General features: G+C 52.0%; 1 protein-coding gene across 1 annotated transcript; it reads right to left on the bottom strand.

Moving 5' to 3' along the window:
* Positions 1-1,126: 1,126 nt before the first annotated feature.
* Positions 1,127-2,678, bottom strand: LOC147646506 (serine/threonine-protein kinase pim-1-like). The gene is made up of 5 exons (XM_086873307.1): positions 2,664-2,678; positions 2,572-2,622; positions 2,001-2,367; positions 1,190-1,366; positions 1,127-1,140 (listed from the first exon to the last, which is right to left on the bottom strand). Exons 1-5 carry the CDS (start codon positions 2,676-2,678, stop codon positions 1,127-1,129), a joined length of 624 nt encoding a protein of 207 aa, XP_086729433.1.
* Positions 2,679-18,751: the final 16,073 nt, after the last annotated feature.

Raw genomic sequence — 18,751 nt, 5'->3', positions numbered from 1 at the left:
CTCCCTTTCCCCCTGCACTGTCCCCCAAAATCACGGTGATCCCAAAGCAAAGCAGGGGAGTGGAGCAGCCCAAGCCCTTCCTTGGCTGCACAGCAAAGCAGCCGTGCTCAGGTTCTGGAGTCCCACCTGTGCTCCTGCCATGGGGGTTTGTTTGTGTTGGGCTGGCTGCCCCAGCCCCAGCCGGGGCACGGTGGGTGCTGGGGGCTGTTGGCAGGGCCAGGATCCCACTCCCATTTCGTATCCACCCCAGCCCACGCCCCCAGCCCTGCCAAAAACCAGCTGGGCAGCCACTGAGGAATCAGTTGCATCTGCCCCAGTGAAAGGGAAACCTTTGGTTCCCGGCCAATGCACAAATCTGGGAGCATCCCCCTGGGTCTGGACTTACCTGAAAATTCACTGTGGAGCCTGGCTTTGAAGAAGGTGCCAGAATCAAAGTCCATCATCGCCAGCTCCCGCTGGCCAGGTGCAGGAAGAGGTTGTCATCCTTGCTGTTGTCCTCCATGTCTCCAGCAGCAGCCCCACCTGGTACAGCTTCTCCAGGGGCTCCTTCTTCCCTGGGGTGACACCAGGCTGTCAGGGTTCTGCCCAGGGCCCGGCTGTCAGTGAAGCAGGACAAGCAAAACCAGCTCAGATGGTGCCCACCAGTGCTGGGCAGAGCAGCTCAGCTCCAGCACAAGGGCTGTGTGTTCCCATTCCATGACCCCAGTGCAGTGACACAGGCAGGACAAAAAAGTCTGGGTTTCTTTGCTGCTGATTGCCAGGGCATGTGTGGAGCTGTAACTTACCAGGTCCCTGCATCACTGTGCCTGTGGCTCTCTCCCTTCTTCTAGGGCTGATGAATATCCTGCATCCAGGGATCACAGGACAGGTCTTCTAATGAGGGCCTGTCCAAGGAGTTCAGGGATAAACACCACCTGATCAGAATCTGGCAGTCTGGGGAGAGAAACCACAAACCACTGGTCAGTTGGAGAAGGCTCCTGTCTGCTTTGCCCCACTATTCCCGTGCCCAGGCCACGCTGGATGTGCTCAGAGCTGGGCCTAAACTTTCCCATCAATTCTTTGTTTTGGAGGAGAGCAGGAGAGCAGGACATGTGCCACCTCCTCAGCAGCTGCCAGAGCGGGATGCTCACGAGCCCGCTGCTGTCTCCCAACACTGGTGTTCCCCCCGTGCCCAGAGATGAGGATCCACCTTGGGAGAGCTGTTGTGGCAGCGGGAGCTGGCCCCATCTGATGTTCCTGCCCCTCCTGAAAGGGTGCTCCCCGCAGACCATCTCGTGCAGCAGGATGCCCAGGGACCAGACGGTCGCTGCCTCGCCATGGTACCAGCCGAAGTCGTTCCATTCCGGGGGGCTGTATGACGGTGTTCCTATGGAATATGGATGGAGCTCATCAGGGGGATGCTGCTGCTCCCAGAGCCTGGCCCCAGCATCCCTGGGCATGTGGGGGCTGCCCCAGTGGCACACAGGGTGACCTGCTGCCCTCTCGCCAGCACCTGGGACTTGGGTACAAACCTGGGGTTGGAAAAGAAGCCACTGGTGCTGGAAGAGGGCAGCAGAAACCCTGGCAAGGCCTGACCATGACACACAAAGGGAAATACCCACTCAGTGCTGGGGAAAAACCATACCCACATCCTCCCTGCTGGCATTGCCCAAAAAACATCTTGAACCAAGGCAAACCAGGTGAGCAGAGCAGTCCAAGCCCTTTCTCACCTGCACACCAAACCAGCTGGTGCACAGGTTCTGGCTCCCCCTCTCTGCAACCCCCACTCACAGGGGTTTTGTCAGGCTGGCTGCCCCATCCCCAGCCCCAGTCCTGGGCAGAGTGGCAGGCAAAGGCTGCCAGCAGGGATGGAAGATGGGTCCTCACCCAGCTCTGCTCAAAAGCAACTTGGCTGAAGACTCAGTCCTGTGACTGGCAGCCAAAGGGAGAATCCCTGCTGCCACACCCAGGTTGGGCCAGGAGATGCCAGGACCAGGATCACCACCCCTGTGTGGGCTCACCTGCAAATTGAGTGTAGGCTGTGTCCTGCAGGTAGGTGCCACAGCCGAAGTCGATCAGTTTTGCCTCGCTGGTGTCCATGTCTACCAAGACGTTCTCAGGTTTGATATCTCGGTGCAGGACCCCGAAGCTGGTGCAGTGCCGCACGGCCGCCAGCACCTGCTGGAACAGCTCCCGCGCCTCTTCCTCGGACAGGAACCTCCGTGCCCGAATGAAACGCCGCAGGTCCTGACACCGCTCCGGGCGCTCCAGCACCATCACGATGGTGTTGGGGAGCTCAAACCATTCCAGCAGCTGCACCACACCGGGGAAGCCTGTGGACACCTTGTCCAGCAGCACTGTCTCCAGGGGTGCGCTGGTGCCGTCGGGCTGCGGGAGGAGCACGGTGCCGTCAGTGGGGCTGAGGCCGTGCCAGGGCTCGGGAAGCCCTCAGCCAGCCCGGGATGCTCTGTGCCCTCCGCTGGCCCCACGCCCGCTCTCCCTCCAGGTGTCCTGGCGGCTCCCACCCTGCCGGGCCCCGGCTCATCCCCGCCCGGCACGGCCCGGCTTCTGCCGCTGGCCCCGCTCACTCACCAGCTCGCCCCAGTGCCGGACGCGGTTCCGTGGCACCTTTTTGATGGCCACCTGCAAGCCAAAGGGAACAGCGGATTCAGCTCACCGCCCACCGTGTCCAGCCCCATCCTCCTCCTCCGCCCCCTCCTCCTCCTCCGCCCGCCGCCGGCCCCTCTGCTCACCGGGAGTCCGTCCGAGAGCCGAGTGGCCGCAAAAACTCTGCCAAAGCCGCCGCGCCCCAGCAGTGAACCCACTCGGTAGCGCTGCTGCAGGGCCTGCTGCGCCTTCCCTGGGGAAGAGACGCGGCCGTCAGTGCTCGGCCCGGGGCCAGGAACGGCCCCCGAGCGCTCCCCGAGCTCCCCGGGCCGGGCACCCGCAGGCGTTCCCTCATTGGAACGCGGCAGCGGCGGAGCTCGGGCCGGGGAAGCCGCAGCGGAGGCGGCGGCAGCGGCCGCACCGCCTGTGTCCTCCGCGGGCCCCGGGAGGAGCCGGGGCCGGGGTCGGGGTCGGGGTCGGGGCCGGGGCCGGGGCCGGGGTCGGGGCCGGGGCCGGGGTCGGGGTCGGGGCCGGGCCAGGCGGAGCCAAAGGGCAGCGATGCCGCCCCAGCCCCAGGCAATGATGCCCGCCCAGCAGCGCCAGCGCCAGCACAGCCAGAGCTGGGCGGAGGCGAGACCGCGGAGGGACGGCCGAGGCCGGGGCCGGGGCAGCCCCGCCCGGGGACGGGGGCGGGCTGGGGGCATGGCCCGGGTGGGCACGGGGAGAGGGAACCTGGAAAAGAAGGGGACACAGGAAAAGGGAGATCAGGAGAGGATGCGGGACAGTGGGAGAGGGAGAGGAGAGACAGAAATCGATTGATTCTCTGCTTTCGCTGCTGCCGCCGCTGCTGCTTCCACTGCCGCTGCCGCCGCTGCCGCTGCAACTGAAGCAGCGGGGCCGTTTGTCCCCGTGTCCGTTTGTCCGTTGCCCGCTCGGCCCCGCCCCGAGCCCCGCGCTCCCCGGGCAGCCCCTGAGCCTGGCCAAACACGGCAACTTTGCCCTGCTGAGCCAAGAGCCAGAGTCTGGACTCCTGCACAGGGGCACAGCAATGCCCTTGGCTGCTGCTGTGCCTTGTCCCTGCTGAGGCTCAGACATCGTCTGAGCACATTCCCTGAATGCAGAATTTGTACCTGAGCCAAGCACTGCACTTGTGTCTCCAGCATTGCTTTCCAAGGAAAACAAGGCAAGGCAAACTGGGTATAGCTCAGGGTATTTTACAGTGTCTAAAACTTGCCAAGTCTCAGATCTTAGAGGTGAGAGCCATTTGGAATGAATGGGATGGAGAAACAGTGCAAGATGGAAAAGGGAAACATAAAAATAAATAGACAAAAATAGAGGAAAACATATTGGTTGTTTCTTTGGATTTTATTTTCATTTCTTAAAAAAGCTGTTTCCATTTTCCCAGAATCTTCTCCCCAGTCCCGTCTGTTCTTTCCAAAAACCTGTCCTGGAGAACAAGGCGCAGCTCCTGTCACAAGATGTGCCCCCAGCTGCAGCTTCTCTTGGCTCCCCACACTGTGAGTGCAGCACAACTCTTGCAGCAAAGCAGGACAAATGTGTTGAAGAACTTGACAACTTGTTCTTTCTTTTCCTTGTGGACAGGGGAGTTGTGCCATTGGTGAGGTTTTCATTGTTGCTCTTCTACCCAAAGAAAACATGATGGGCTGCCAGGAATTGTTGGGGAATACAAGCCTGGCTGAATGTGGAGAAAGAATCTCCAGAGCCTGCAGCCAGCAGTGGAGAGCTCATCATTCCAACAGCCCCATGGACATCTGGAAAGTGATCTGGAACATGAAGATGGGCTGACAGAGGGAGTTTGTTTCTGTGTTCAGTTTAGATGATTCTACATCTCTTGCAGTGGGAGAAATCAAGAGCACAATCAGTTGATGATAAGCAGCAGAACATGATAAGCTGGAGCTCTCAGTGGGTGAGAGAAAGAATGTGAAAAGGAGAAATGCAGGGAATGACTTGGTGAACTTTGTGTGTAAGAAGGGTCATTTTTTCCTAATAATTCCCAATTCATTCCCTTTGCTTTTATCCTTTTAACAAGGCCAATTGCATCTCAGATTTCCCAGGAAATGAGAACCCTGAGCTTGTGGAGCTGCCTGAAAGGTGCCCTGTTCCTTTTTCTGCTGCTGCTCAGAAGAAACAATGAAGCGAGTTGGGAAGTTCTGGTTTTTCTTTCTCCTGGTGGATTTTTTCATTTTATTTGCCACTGCAGAGGCAATTTCTGTGATGGCCTCTGTCAGTTGATTCTATTTCAGCAGCAGTAGCAGCAACAGGGCTGTGTTTGAGCACTGCAAATGTGACCTGTGTGGCTTTAATTCCCCTCGACTTAGTGCTCAGGGACTTGGGAGCATTTTGATCTCTACTGATCATGATGCCTGAAACAAAAATCCTGAGTTCCCTGTGACAAATGCACAGTGGGTAGCACTGATTGAAAGAGGCAATTGCAGCTGTACTGCTAAAATTCAAGTGGCAAGCAGAAGAGGGGCAAGAGCAGCCGGGATCTACAATTGCCAAGGCCAGGGCACCAACAGCCTCCTGCTGTCACCTCAGGGTGAGTAAAACAGGGCTGAAAACAGCGCTGGAACCCGATCCTTTCTTCCTCTGAGGGCTGGCTGAGGGCAGCAGAGGCGGGCCCTGAGGAATCAGGGCTGTTTGTGGGGGATTGTTGCTGTAGTCCAGCATTGCCCTGGCAAAAGCCCTGGGGAGCCGAGGCAGGAGCAGGTGGGAAGGGCCGGCGCTGCTGCTGCTCCTGGCCGGGAGCCCCGGCCGGGCCGGGCCTGCGCCCGCTGCGCTGCGGCTGCTGCTGCTGCCAGAGCCGGGCGGGACTCGGGGACAGGGAATGGACACGGGGGGACAGCAAAGGCCTTGGGGGCTGCAGGGATGTTGGTGCTGGGGCCAGCGCCAGCACAGAGCTTCAGCCCGCAATGAACCCCGAGGGAAACGCTGGGGAAAGGCTCCATTCAGCCTTTCTTTACTCGGCGCTGTGAAGGGACCGAAATAAAAGGAGAGTGAGCAGGGCCCGACCCCTTCTCCTTTGGGAGGAGCCCCTGGGGCTGTGAGGGGCCGTGAGGGGAAATGAGAGGTTCTATGGGGCCATGAGAGGTTCTATGGGGCCATGAGAGGTTCTATGGGGCCATGAGGGGCTGTGAGCGGCCAAGAGATGTTCTGTGGGGCCATGAGAGGTTCTATGGGGCCATGAGAGGTTCTGTGGGGCCATGAGGGGTAGTGAGGGGCCATGAGGGGCTGTGAGGGGCCAAGAGATGTTCTATGGGGCCATGAGAGGTTCTATGGGGCCATGAGAGGTTCTGTGGGGTCATGAGGGGCTGTGAGGGGCCATGAGGAGCCTCAGCCCTGGCAGGAGGGGTCCCACCATGTCCCCAGGGCAGAGCAGCCATGAGGGGCCGCGAGTGCAGACGTGGCAGCAGAGCGGGCTTGGGGCACCTCTGGGAGGGGATGAGACCCTTCCCTAGCTCCAAACCACACTAAACCCACCATTAAAAGGATTTTCCATCTTTAGAATCCACTGGCAGCTCGGAAATGACTGTACAGTTTAATCACAGTGGGAAAAGCAAGGGAATTTTCCCAGTGAGAGACATCCAGCCATTTTTATTCATGTCTAAGATTTAAAAGTCTTGACAGTGAAAAGTAATACTAATAAATAATAATAACAACAAGAACAAGTTTATTTCTTGAATAATAATTCTTCTGAATCCCAACAATCAGCTCAGAAACATGTTTATGTTTGTAATAGATTAGTAGTAAAGAAATAAATTGAAATAGATTTCATTTGTAATTCAGATGTGTTTCATCCTTCTCCCAGTTTCTGGTCCCCTTCCTCCAGGGTCATTTCCTTTACTCACCCACTTTCTAATAGTTAGAAGGGAGTTAAGCACACTGGAAAAGACAACAGCTCCTGTTTCCAAGGGAAGCAGCCACCACTCCAGGGAACCTGAATTGCCCCCAGGCTCGTGTGTGCACTTGAAGGGTGAGCAGGTGTTGGGGACAGAGATCTCAAACTCCTTCTAAGGCTGTGAGAAACCCACAGGTGGCAAAGTATCATTGTGGGTCAACTCCTGCTGAAATTCCATTCCCCCACACCCTCCAAATGGGCAGGCAGGGCTGGGCTCTGGCAGGGTTCAGTTTTGAGTGCCTTGTGCTCCCTGGCATGGAAGTGATCCTATGAACTCTGGTACTGATGGATTGTGGAATGGCTGCTGAAGGAGGAGGGGGAATCTCAGCAGACAGGAAAGTCTCTTCTTCTCCCTTCTCCCTGCAGAACCCCCTCTCCAAAGAGAAATGCCTGTGCTGGGTTTCCATGGCACCCCTTCCCTCAGCCCAGTGTCTGAGCCACTGTGTGCTCTGCAGGACCAAAGCCAGAGGAGTCCCAATATCAGTCACCCCACGGTCCCCACACAGCAGGAGAAAGCACTGCTTGCAGTGGGGCTGCTGATCTGTGACCCGTCCTGCTTCCATCCACCCCACTCCTCTCAGCCACAGGCACCAGAAGGATCCCAGGAAAGCCACAGTGCTCTACCAGATGCCAGGAGCACTCCCTGCTGTGGCCTCAGGGATGCTGGGTGACCTCGTGGATGAGGATCTGTGGCTGGTGATGGAATGTGTGGATGGAGGCCCTTGACAGGAGGTTGTTGGAGACACGTGTGGGGCTGAAGGAGAGATGGCAGCTGTCAGTGGGGAGGGCAGGGACCCCGCTTGTGAGTCCATTGCCTTGGACACCCTCAGCCACAAGATGTCCAAGGAGTCACACAAGGCTTTGGCACTCTCGGCCTTCTTTCCCCCAAGTTCCTGCTTTCTGTACATTGACAGTAGAGAACCTTGCTTGTTTCTACAACTAGAATAAAGGTCCAAGATGGAACAAGCCTTGCTGGTTTTAGTCAGAAGCATCAGCGACCAAAAGTTGTATTTCCATTGGTTTGGTCACATCTTTGTTCCTTCTCAGTGTTCAGGCTGGGCTGTGGGGTGTCCTCATTTGCTGCATTTTCTGAGTTCCTGTTGGATCCCTTGAGCAATAGGTTGTGCCCTCTGAGGATCCTTTGTGCTCCTTGGTGACCCAGGAGAACCTTCCAGGCGGTTTTTGGGGGAGCTGCTGCTGTGATGTCACAGGAACGTTGCCGTGTCCTTGTGGTGTTCCCGTTGCTGTGGGGCACAGAGGCCTCAGTGTCAGAGCGGCTCTGGGCACCTGCTCATTGCCTGAGGATCCTCCTGCCCGAGGCATTCTCAGCAGCCAGCCCAGCCCCTGATGGGTGTCCTTCTGTCCTGGCAGGGGGACAGACAGTCTGCAGATGTGTGCAGCACAGCCAAAATGATCCAGCAAGTGGTTGCTGCAGTTTGCACTCTGCACTCTGGGGCTTCTGATGGGTATTTTTTAACCCACTGGGCCCCTAAGTCGAGGATTTCCCCAGGTGCACCATATGTGCCTTTGGGATTGCTGTGGGCTTCCTGTTCTTCCTTTGGAACAGAGGTGATTTTGAAAGAAAATTGCCATTAAGATGCCATTTATTTGGGAAAGCTCTTGCCAACAACTTCTTAGAAAGGGGTTGTTTGTAGCCAGCAGGGTGTGCACAGCATTTGGAATGGAGCCTGGGGGGTTCTGTTCCCCAAGAGGAGAGTCTGTGGCAGTGAACCCTGGCATTCCTCCCTCTGTTTGCTGATCCAGCCAAAAACTGGACACAGCCTTGTATTTTGTGCTGTTCTCTTGCTTGCTGTGTGATCCAAAAGGACTGTGGCTCCAGGAGGGAAGTTGTGAAAGCAAAATGCTCTCTTGGCATTGACTTGTTGTGTGGGATTTTCCAGCAGAGGCAGCTTTTTCTCCTAACAGCATCTGGTTCAGGTGAAGGTCCCCTCACACATGGACACTGGGAAGCTCCTTCTTCAGTGAGCAGGAAAGGAACCTTTGGTGTTCAGAGATCCCAGTTGTTCCCTTTCAACACCATCATGAGCCAAATAAGCTCCAGTATGATCCTTGTCACAGGGCAGCACTCCCAGGATGGTCCCAGTTGCCTCTGGCTAGATCAACCCAGTCAGTCCCAGTATGATGCCATTGGCTCCCAGCATGCTCCCAGTTGCTCCCAGTCACCCCCAGTATGGGGGATGATGTGCATGGTGTGTTCCCAGTCATTCTCAGATACTCCCAGTATGAGTCCAGTAAGTCCCAGTATGATCCAAAATTGGATTGCTGGGAGGCCTCATGGAATCCTGGAGACCATTGTGACACTCTAGGGCCCCATGGAACCGTGGTGACACCAGGTTGGCTGGGAGTGTTGATGTGCTGCAGGGTAGGAGGGCTCTGCACAGGGAGCTGGACAGGCTGGATCCAGGGCCCAAACCCAACAAGGTGAGGTTTAACAAGTCCAAGTTCCAGGTCCTGCACTTTGGCCACAACAACCCCTGCAGTGCTCCAGGCTGGGGACAGAGTGGCTGGACAGCAGCCAGGCAGAAAGGGAGCTGGGGCACTGATGGACAGCAGGCTGGGCATGAGCCAGCAGTGTGCCCAGGTGGCCAAGGAGGCCAATGGCTCCTGGCCTGGATCAGGAACAGTGTGGCCAGCAGGAGCAGGGCAGGGATTCCTCCCCTCTACTCTGCATTGGTTGGGCAGCACCTCGAGTGCTGTGTCCAGTTCTGGGCCCCCCAATTTAGGAAGGAGATGGATGGGCTGGAGCGTGTCCAGCGAAGGGCAACAAGGCTGGTGAGGGCTCTGGATCACAAGTCCTGTAAGTGATAATAAAAGGTCTCAAAATGTTAGAAAATTCGGAGACTTAGAACGAAAGTTAGTATTGGAGATGTGAAAACACTCGCTCGCGGTGAGAGACTTCTCCAGGGTCAAGCTGTTCAAGTATAAGCGATTTATTACAAGGGTACAAGGAGGGGAGAGCCGTGTCCGCCACCAGCCTCGGCGTCCACGTGGTCGGGGGAGGGGAGTGAGCACAGGTAGAGCAGGGGAGAAGAGGTTGGAAGGGGGAGGGAGGGAGTAAGAGAGGGAAGACAAGAGGGGTAGGAGCCGGGAGAGGGGGCTGAGAGTTAAGAGGGGTTCCGAGGTAAGAGTGGGGGAGAGGGGAGCTGGGAGAGGGGTAAAGAGAGGAGAGAGGAGAGAAGAGGGAAGAGTAAAGAGTTAAGAGTAAAGATGTAAGAGTAAAGACAGCGAAGTTCTTGTTACAATCCAATATATCTTTTTCTATCGTGAATATTCTAATTACCAGAAACCAATCACCATGAGACACACCCACTAAAGAATTTACATACAACCAATGGGCTTCCCTATATTAACATACAGTGTTGCATTTTATACTCTACAGAGCTTTACAAGTTCTTTCCTTGCTTCTTTACTTTTGGACTCTTCTTATCAGCAGAAGGACATTGTTTTATCAACAGGGATTCTCCTCTAGCTGGCTAGGCTATTGTTCTTTGGTTAACCAGTACTCAGTATCCTATAACTCAAAGCAGGCTTTCATTTCTACTTTGATTCTAGCCTTCATATTTTCACAATCTAGTGCCAAACAATCACATTCATAAGGTTTCCCTGTTTCACCTTCCCCAACAAGTTAGGTTTGGAAAGGCCTTGGAAAAGTAGGCCCTGGGAAATGTTAGGCCTTGTACTTGCTAAAGATCAGGTCAAACTGCACCTGTGTAGTCAGTAGATGATCATGATACAATTGCTAGATATGATTGGATATAATTATTGTTTAAAGAACTTGAGGAACAATGTTAGGGGGCATGGGGGGATCATGAGAAATCCATGCTTGGGTAAAAACAATGCTTACAATAGAACAATGTAAGTTTAATAATTAATATGTGAGTTATATAATGATAGAGTATAAAAGATGTTCAGTTCCAAACCAAGATGGGTCAGATTTGGGTCTGTGTACCCCTGACACCCAGATCTCTTAATAAAGCACCTGCATATGATCATTCGTGATTATGTGTGTTCCTGAACACTAACCATTTCATCAGATTTTCCAGGAATTTTGTGAGATATTTGTGGGATGTTTCTGGAATTTGGTGGGATTTTGAGAAGATTTAGGGAATTTAGTGGAATGTTTCTGGAATTTTTTTGGATGTTTCTGGAATTTGGTAGGGTTTTGAGAAGACATGAAGAATTTTGAGGTATTTTTTAGATTGTGTGGAAATTCGTAATAGTTTTGTGGGATGTGTCTGGAATTTTATGGGACTTCTTTGGAATGTTGTGGAATTTTCTTAAATTTTGTGGGATTTTGAGGAGACTTGAAGAATTTTGAGGGATTTTTCTTAGAATGTGTGGAAATTTGTGGAGATTTTTTGGGATGCTACTGGAATTTGGTGGGGTTTTGAGAAGATTTCTGCAGTTTTGTGGTATTTATTTCAGGAACTTTGAGGGATTTTGAGGAGACTTGAAGAATTTTGTAGGATATTTCTTAGATTTTGTGGAAATTTGTGGAGATTTTGTGGGATGTTTCTGGAATTTGGTGGGGTTTTCAGAAAATTTAGGGAATTGTGTGGGATTTTTCTGCAATTTAGTGGGATTTTTTTTTAATTTTGTAGGATATTTTGGAGATTTTCTGAGAGTTTTGTGGAATTTTGAGGAGACATGAAGAATTTTGAGGTATTTTCTTAGGTTTTTGTGGAAATGTGTGGGGATTTTGTGGGATGTTTCTGGAATTTGTTGGGCTTTTGAAAAGATTTCCACAATTTTGTGGGATGTTTCTGGAATTTTGTGGGACTTTTTTGGAATGTTGTGGAATTTTCTTGAATTTAGTGGGATTTTGAGGAGACTTGAAGAATTCTGAGGGATTTTTCTTAGAATGTGTGGAAATTTGTGGAGATTTTGTGGGATGTTTCTGGAATTTGTTAGGCTTTTGAGAAAATTTAGGGAATTTTGTGGGATGTTTCTAGAATTTTGTGGGATGTTTCAGGAATTTGGTAGGATTTCTGTGGTATTTTGTGGGATTTATGTGGAATTTTGAGGGATTTTGAGGAGACTTGAAGAATTTTGAGGTATTTCTCTAGATTGTGTGGAAATTTGTAATAATTTTGTGGGATGTGTCTGGAATTTTGTGAAATATTGGGGAGACTTGAAAAATTTGGAGGTCCCACCCGACCTGTCCGTGCACCCCCAGATTTCTTCCACAGCCCCCCTGTGATGGTGGAGGGTGGGGGCCGAGTGCTGGTGCCCCCCTGCCTGCAGCAGATCCAGCGGTGAGGGCAGTTCGGGGGGTCCCTCAGCATTTGGGGTCCCTAGGATTTGGGGTGACCCCCCGGGCCCCCCAGGATCTCCCTGAACACGCTGACGCTGCCCGTGGGCAGTGAGAAGGTTCAAACCCGGCACGGGGTCCCCAGCACTGCCACCCGCATTGCCCAGGTACCCCCAAACCTGCCGAGAACCCCCAAAGCCCCCGGGACACCCCAACCTCCCTGGGATCCCAAACACATCCCTGGATGCTCCAAAAACTCCCCAAAACCGCAAAACCCCATAGAGACATTGAGAAGGTTCATACCTGGCATGGGGTCCCCATGTCCATCACCAGCAGGTTCCCCAAAACAGCCTTGGGACCCCCAATTCCACCCCCAGGATCACCCAAATTCCCCCATCAGGACCCCTGTAAACCCCCTTGAGAACTCCCAAGAAACCACCATGGCCCCAAAACCACCCAGAACTTCTGAAAATCCCCAGGAAACCCTCACAAAGGTTTATACCCAGCATGGGGATCCCATCACCTTCATCGGCATCACCCAGGTACCCCCAACCCCTCCCGGGACCCCCAACCCCTCCCGGGCTCCACTGCCGGAACCAACGGGAGCGGTGTTGCCCTTTTAAGAGGAGTTACAGTGGGACCCGACAACACTGGGGGCCCTTAAAGCGGCCATGGTAGAGAGAACCCCCAAAATCCACCCTGGGGGACAAAACATCCCCTACAGGGGCTTGGGGTGGGGACACCCCTAAAAATGTCACTTAAAGCCGTCATGATCCCCCCTCCAAAGGGGCTTGTGGGGCTGCGGCCGCACAAACACCCTAAAATGGGGAGGAAAAAACACCCCTGTAGTGGTGGGATCCCCCCAAAAAAACCTGAAAAAGAGAAAAACTCCTCTTGAGAGGGGCCTGAAGACCCTGAAAGGCCCTGGAAGAGGGACAAGATCCCCTCCTGTGCTGGGGCCTCCCCGAGCCGGGAACTCTCCCGTTCCTGCACTCGGGGGAGCCCCGAACGACGGCGGCTCCTGGGCTGAGCCCCCCTCAGCCGGGGCTGCGGGGGGAACTGGGGGGGCTGGGACGGGGCTTGGGGCTCCTGGGGTGAACTGGGGGACCCTCAGTGCTCCCACCTCCCCCTGTTCCCCTGTCCCGCCCCGTTCCCATTGTTCCCCCAAAGCTCCGCTGCCCCCAGCTCGGTTTGGGGGGGACCCAGCCCTTTCCCATCGTGTCCCGGCCCGGCCCCGCTCACCCGAGGGCTCCGAACCGCGCACAGGGACAGGGGAGGGACAGAGGAGGAGGAAGAGGAGGGACAGAGGAGGAGGAAGAGGAGGAGCAGGAGGAGGAAGAGCTGGAGCAGGCAGAGGAGGCTCCACCTGCGCTCCCCGCTCTCTGCATCTGCAGCTCCTTCGGGACCATCGCCCCCCATCCCGCAGGTGCCCGGGGAGGGGGAGCTCGCCCCAAATACCCCGGGGCTCCCTGGCTTTGGGGTTTTTGGGGGAGATGTTTGGGGATGGCAGGGCTCCAGAGCCGAGCCGCAGATGCCCCTCGGGGGCACCCCGGGGGTCCCCGGGAGGTGTTTTTGGGGGGTCCCGGTGGCGGTGGCGGCAGAGCCCCGGCAAAGGGGCCGGGGGGATGCGGGTCCGGCATGGCCGGGAAAGGGGTTCGGGGCTCCCGGTGCCGGCAGTGGCTGCTCCCAGCATTGCCCAGTTGCTCACCCCGTGTGGCTCCAGTTTCCTCTGTGCCAAACGATAAGCCAAATCACTCTCAGTCATTCCCTATTAGGGTGAAATTTGTCTCCATTTTATCCCATTTTTATCCCATTTTTATCCCCTTTTTTATCCCATTTTTTCCCCATTTTTGCTCTATTTTTTCTAATTTTTATCCCATTTTCATATAATTTTTCCCCATTTTTATCCTATTTTTTCTTTTCCCCCAATTTTTTTTCTTTTTCCCTCAATTTCCCCCTTCTTTAATCTCATTTTTCCTCATTTTTTCCCAGTTTTTCTGATTTTTTTCCTATTTTTCCTCCATTTTTACTCAAATTGTTCCCCATGTTTTCCTGTTTTTCCCATTTTTTTCCATTTTTAATCTATTATTTCCCCATTTTATGCTATTTTTGCTCCATTTTCTTCCAGTTTTTCCCCATATTTACTCCTGTTTTCCCCATTTTCTTCCATTTTTCCTCCATTTTTGCCTCATTTTTACCAATTTTATTCCTATTTTTATCCCAGTTTTCCCCATTTTTTTCCCCCATTTTTATCCTGGTTTTATCTCATTTTTCCACAATTTTATCCCAGTTTTTTTCCATTTCTTTCTCCCATTTTTCCCAGTTTTTCCTCCATTTCCATCCCATTTTCCTCAATTTTTTTCCCTATTTTTATCCCATTTTTTCCCCCATTTTTTCCCTATTTTCCTCCATTTTTGCTCCATTTTTCCTCCCATTTTTCTCACGTTTCCCCCATATTTTTGTCGTTTTCTCCAACTTTTCCCCATTCTTCCTCCATTTCCATCCTATTTTTCCTCATTTCCCCCTATCTTCCCCATTTAATTATCCCAAAAATTGAAATTTGGGGGAAAAAATAGAAATTTTGGTGGGAAAAAAGGGTGCTTTGGGGGCAAAACTCCATGAATTTGAATCACAGCTTTCTCGTGATTTTTCCATGATTTTTCCGTGATTTCCCCATGATTTCCAGCCAGAAGGAGGCGTGGGATTCATCCGAACATTCTGGAAGCTATAATAGGACCAGGCCATCAACCTTCCCAAATATCTGGACCAGTTCATCCGCAATTCCACCTTTCCCCACTCCCCGGATTCCCAGGTCTGGAAATTCTTCTACAACCTCCCAGGTAGGCAATTCCTAAAATTCCATGGAAAAATGGGATAGGGGGAATTTCATCCTGTTTTTTTCCAGTTTTTTTCCATTTTTATTCCATTTTTTATTCCCATTTCTTCCTGCTTTTTTCTGATTTTTCCAGATTATTTTTCTATATCTTTTACTCACTTGTCCCAGATTTTTCCCATTTTTTCCCAATATATTTTCCAATTTTTCACTCTTTTTTCCCCCATTTTTTCCTGCTTTTTTCTGTTTTCTCCGCATTTTTACCTGTTTTCCCCCAGTTTTTTCCTAATTTTCCCCTCCTTTTTTTTTCTGATTTTTTCTGATTTTTTTCCCTCCTTTTTCTCCCAATTTTTCCCAATTTTTCCCAGTTTATCAAATTTTCCTGATTTTTCTCCTGATTTTTCCATCTTCTTTTCCCAAAATTTTCTGTCTTTTTCCCAACTTTTTCTCAAATTTTTCCCTGATTTTTCTGTTTTTTCTCATTGTTTTCCCAATTTTTCCCTGCTTTTTCCCAATTTTTTTGCTGATTTTCCCCCAATTTTTTTCATTTTTTTTTTTCCTGATTTTTCCCTCTGATCTGTCCCAATTTTTCCCCATTTTTTCCAAATTTTTCCTAAATTTTGCCTGTTCATTTCTTAAATATTTCCTGGCTTTTTCCCAATTTTTTCCCATTTTCCCAGGTTTTGTCCCCGTTTCTTTTCCTCATTTTTCCCTTGATTTTTTTGTTTTTTCCCAATTTTTTCCACCATTTCTTTTCCTGATTCACCCACATTTTTTTCTGATTTTTTCCCAATACTTTTCCTGATTTTTTTGCAAGCTTTCTCAAACATTTCCTTGATTTTTCCACTTTTTTTCCGAATTTTTTCCTGATTTCTTCTGATTTTTCCCAGGATCTTTTCAGCTTTCTTTTCCTGATATTTTCCCTGATTTTTCCAAATTTTTCACATTTTTTTTTCATGCCTTTCCTGTTTTTTCCTGATTTTTCTCTCTTCCTTTCCCAATTTTTTTCTAGGTTTTTTTTTCAATTTCTTCTCAAATTTCCCTGAGTTTTCCCTGATTTTTTCACAATTTTTTCACAATTTTTCCTATTATTTTTAGATTTTATGCCTCTTTCTTTTACTGGTTTTTCCAAATTCTTTCCCAATTTTTCTCCTGATTTTCTCAGGTTTTTTCCAATTATTCCTGATTTTTCCTGATTTTTCCTTCTTTTCCTATTTTTCCTGAATTTTCCCCCCATTTTTTCTGATTTTTTCAAGATTTTTTCCACTTTCTTTTCCTGATTTTTCCCCAATTTTTCCGATTTATTCCTTGAGTTTTCTCCTTTTTTTCCCAATTTTTTCCTTATTTTTCCTCCATTTTTTTTATTTCACCCTGATTTTTTTCTCTTTTTTCCCCTGATTTTTCCCTTCTATTTTCCTTTAATTTATCCTGCTTTTTTTCACATTTTTTCCCCAATTTTCCAGTTTCCTTCATACTCCCAGTCTGATCTCAGATACTCCCAGTCTGATCCCAGTCACTCCCAGTCTGATCTCAGATACTCCCAGTCTAATCCCAGTCACTCCCAGGATGAGGCCAGTGGCCCCCAGTTGCTCCCTGGCAGTGCCAGTGTGACCCCAGTAGCCTCCAGTGTGATCCCTGGGACTCCCTGTCTCTCCCAGTATATCCCAGTCAGCCCCAGCACGCTCCCAGTCATTCCCAGCTCCTCCCAGTTGCTCTCAGCATGATTCCAGTTGTTCCCAGCCACTCCCAGTCAATCCCAGTATGATTCCAGTCACCCTCAGTGGGATCCCAGTCTCAGCCAGCAGGGACCCAGCTGCTCCCACTGTGATCCCAGTATGATCCCAGTTGAGTGTGATCCCAGAATAGTTGCAATTCTTCCCAGTTCCTACCAGTATGATCCCAGTTGTCCCTGGAATAGTCCCAGTCCATCTCAGCATGGTTCCACTCACTCCCAGTTGCCCCCAGTGTGGTTCCAGCTGTTCCCAGTGTGGTCACAGACACTCCCAGTATATCCCAGTTGCCTCAGCAAGGTTCTGGTTACCTCAGAATGATCCCATTCTTTCCCAGTTACTCCCACTTACTCCAAGTATGATCCCAGCTGTGGTCTCAGTCGCCTCAGCATGGTTCCAGTACCTTCCAGTTGATCCCAGTTGCTCCCAATGTGTCCACATTTTCCTCCCAGCATGGGCCCAATAGCTCCCAGTAACCCCCAGTCGGGTTCCATTCGCACCCACTGTAATCCCAGTGGTTCCCAGTGCTATCCCTGTAGGAGCCATTGTCACTCCCAGTATGGTTCCAGTCACTTCCAGGATGATCCCAGTCACTCCCACTACAATCTCAGTCACCCCCAGTATGAGCTGTTGTGCCAGCCACCCCCAGTATGGTTCCAGTCACTCCCAGATACTCCCAGTATGGTTCCAGTCATGGCCAGAGTGACTCCCTGTTACTCCCAGGATGGGTCCAGTTGCTCCCAGTCACCTCCAGCACAGTTCCAGTCCCAGCCAGCCCCTTTGCAGTCACCCCCAGTATGATCCCAGCTAGTTCCAGTAGGATCCCAGTATGACCCCAGCATGGGCACAGCTGCTCCCAGGATTATCCAGTGTGGTTCCAGTTGCTCCCATTTACTTGCACTGTGGTTTCAGTCTCTCCCAGTCTATCCCAGTTGCTCCTAGTCACTCCTCAGGTGTTTCCAGCCTGATCCCAGTTGCTCCCAGACACTCCCAGTCACCCTGAGTGCAGTCCCAGTTGCTGCCAGTACGGTAGCAGTCTCTCTCAGCATGGCCCAGCTGCTCCCACTGTGATCCCAGTAGGACTTCAGCATGGTTCCAGTCACTCCCTGTTCCTCTCTGTGTGATCCCAGTTGCACCCAGTTTAATCCCAGTATAGTTGCAGTCCCTCCCCAGATGATCCCAGACCCTCCCAGCATGGTTCCAGTCATGCCCAGTTGCCCCTGGTGCAGACCCAGTCAATCCCAGTTGTTCCCAGTTGTCCCCAGCATGGTTCCCATTGTTCCCAGCATGATTTCAGTCCCCCAGTATGGTCACAGTCACTCCCAGTATATCCCAGCTGCCCTCAGCATGCTTGTGCTCATTCCCAGTCATTCCCAGTTACCCCAGTAAGGTTCCAGTTACCCCAGTACAAACCAGTCCCTGCCAGTGCTGCCACTCCTGGGATCCCCCAGCCCTCTCTGTGTTCCCCCCGGTCCCACATCTCCCCAGAGGAGCCCCAAGGGCTGGCAGTCCCCAGCCAGGGTCCCCAGCCAGCCCCAGGTTGGATCTGCAGCCCCCAATTTTCCCAGTTTCCCTCTCCTTTTCCCCGGGCCGGGTTCCCCCCGTCCCCAGCGGGTGGGAGCAGCGGAGAGCCCCGCGCTGCCCATCCCGACCTGTCCCGGCTCCATCCCCGCTCCTGCCGTGGGCTGTGAGGGGTTTGGGAACGGGGCACCGAGGGTGTCGCTGCTCCTGGGGGAGGAGGAGGAGGGATGGAGGAGGAGGAGGGATGAAGAAGGAGAGAGAGAAGGGATGGAAGGGGAGGAGAAGGAGGTTCGGTTAGGGAAGAGGAGGAGGAGGGATGGAAGGGGAGGAGAGGCAGGAAGAGGAGGGACAAAGGAGTATCAGGGAAAGGAGAAGGAACCACGAGATCAAGCACTCCCTGAATTCAAAGTCCCTTGTCGCCTTGAAAACTCAGCTTCTGAGCTTGCTGACATGGTTTTCTAAGGCCTTTCCCAGGACAGTAACTGTAAACATAGATATGTGTACATTCTTTCTGTTACACATCTTGTGGTAGGCATCTCTCATGGCCAGTGCAGTGAGAAAGTGTTATCCTGATCATCCAGTCCCTGGCCGTGGTCAAAAACCTATAAATCCTGGGAGGAAAATAAACTCTGCTCTTCTTTTCACCACACCTCGACCTGTGTCCGCGTGATCTATTCATCTTCAGCGGTAGCAGCCCCTCACCCATGGGATCATCACCCCCCATCCCACAGGTGCCCTGGGATAGGGAGCTCAGCCCAGATATCCTGGGGGATCCCTGGGTTGGATTTTGGCGGGGGGATATTTAAGAATTAAGGACTGCAAAGCTAAGCGGATAATGCCCCTTGTGGAGATGCTGGGGTTCACAGCATCTGTTAGTGAGAAGATGGAAA

The sequence above is a fragment of the Cyanistes caeruleus genome, unplaced genomic scaffold (assembly GCF_971803275.1).
Source record: "Cyanistes caeruleus unplaced genomic scaffold, bCyaCae1.hap1.1 HAP1_SCAFFOLD_94, whole genome shotgun sequence".
Classification (NCBI taxonomy): domain Eukaryota; kingdom Metazoa; phylum Chordata; class Aves; order Passeriformes; family Paridae; genus Cyanistes; species Cyanistes caeruleus.
The sequence above is the reverse complement of the archived record's forward strand: the minus strand, read 5'-3'. Positions and strand labels throughout refer to the sequence as shown.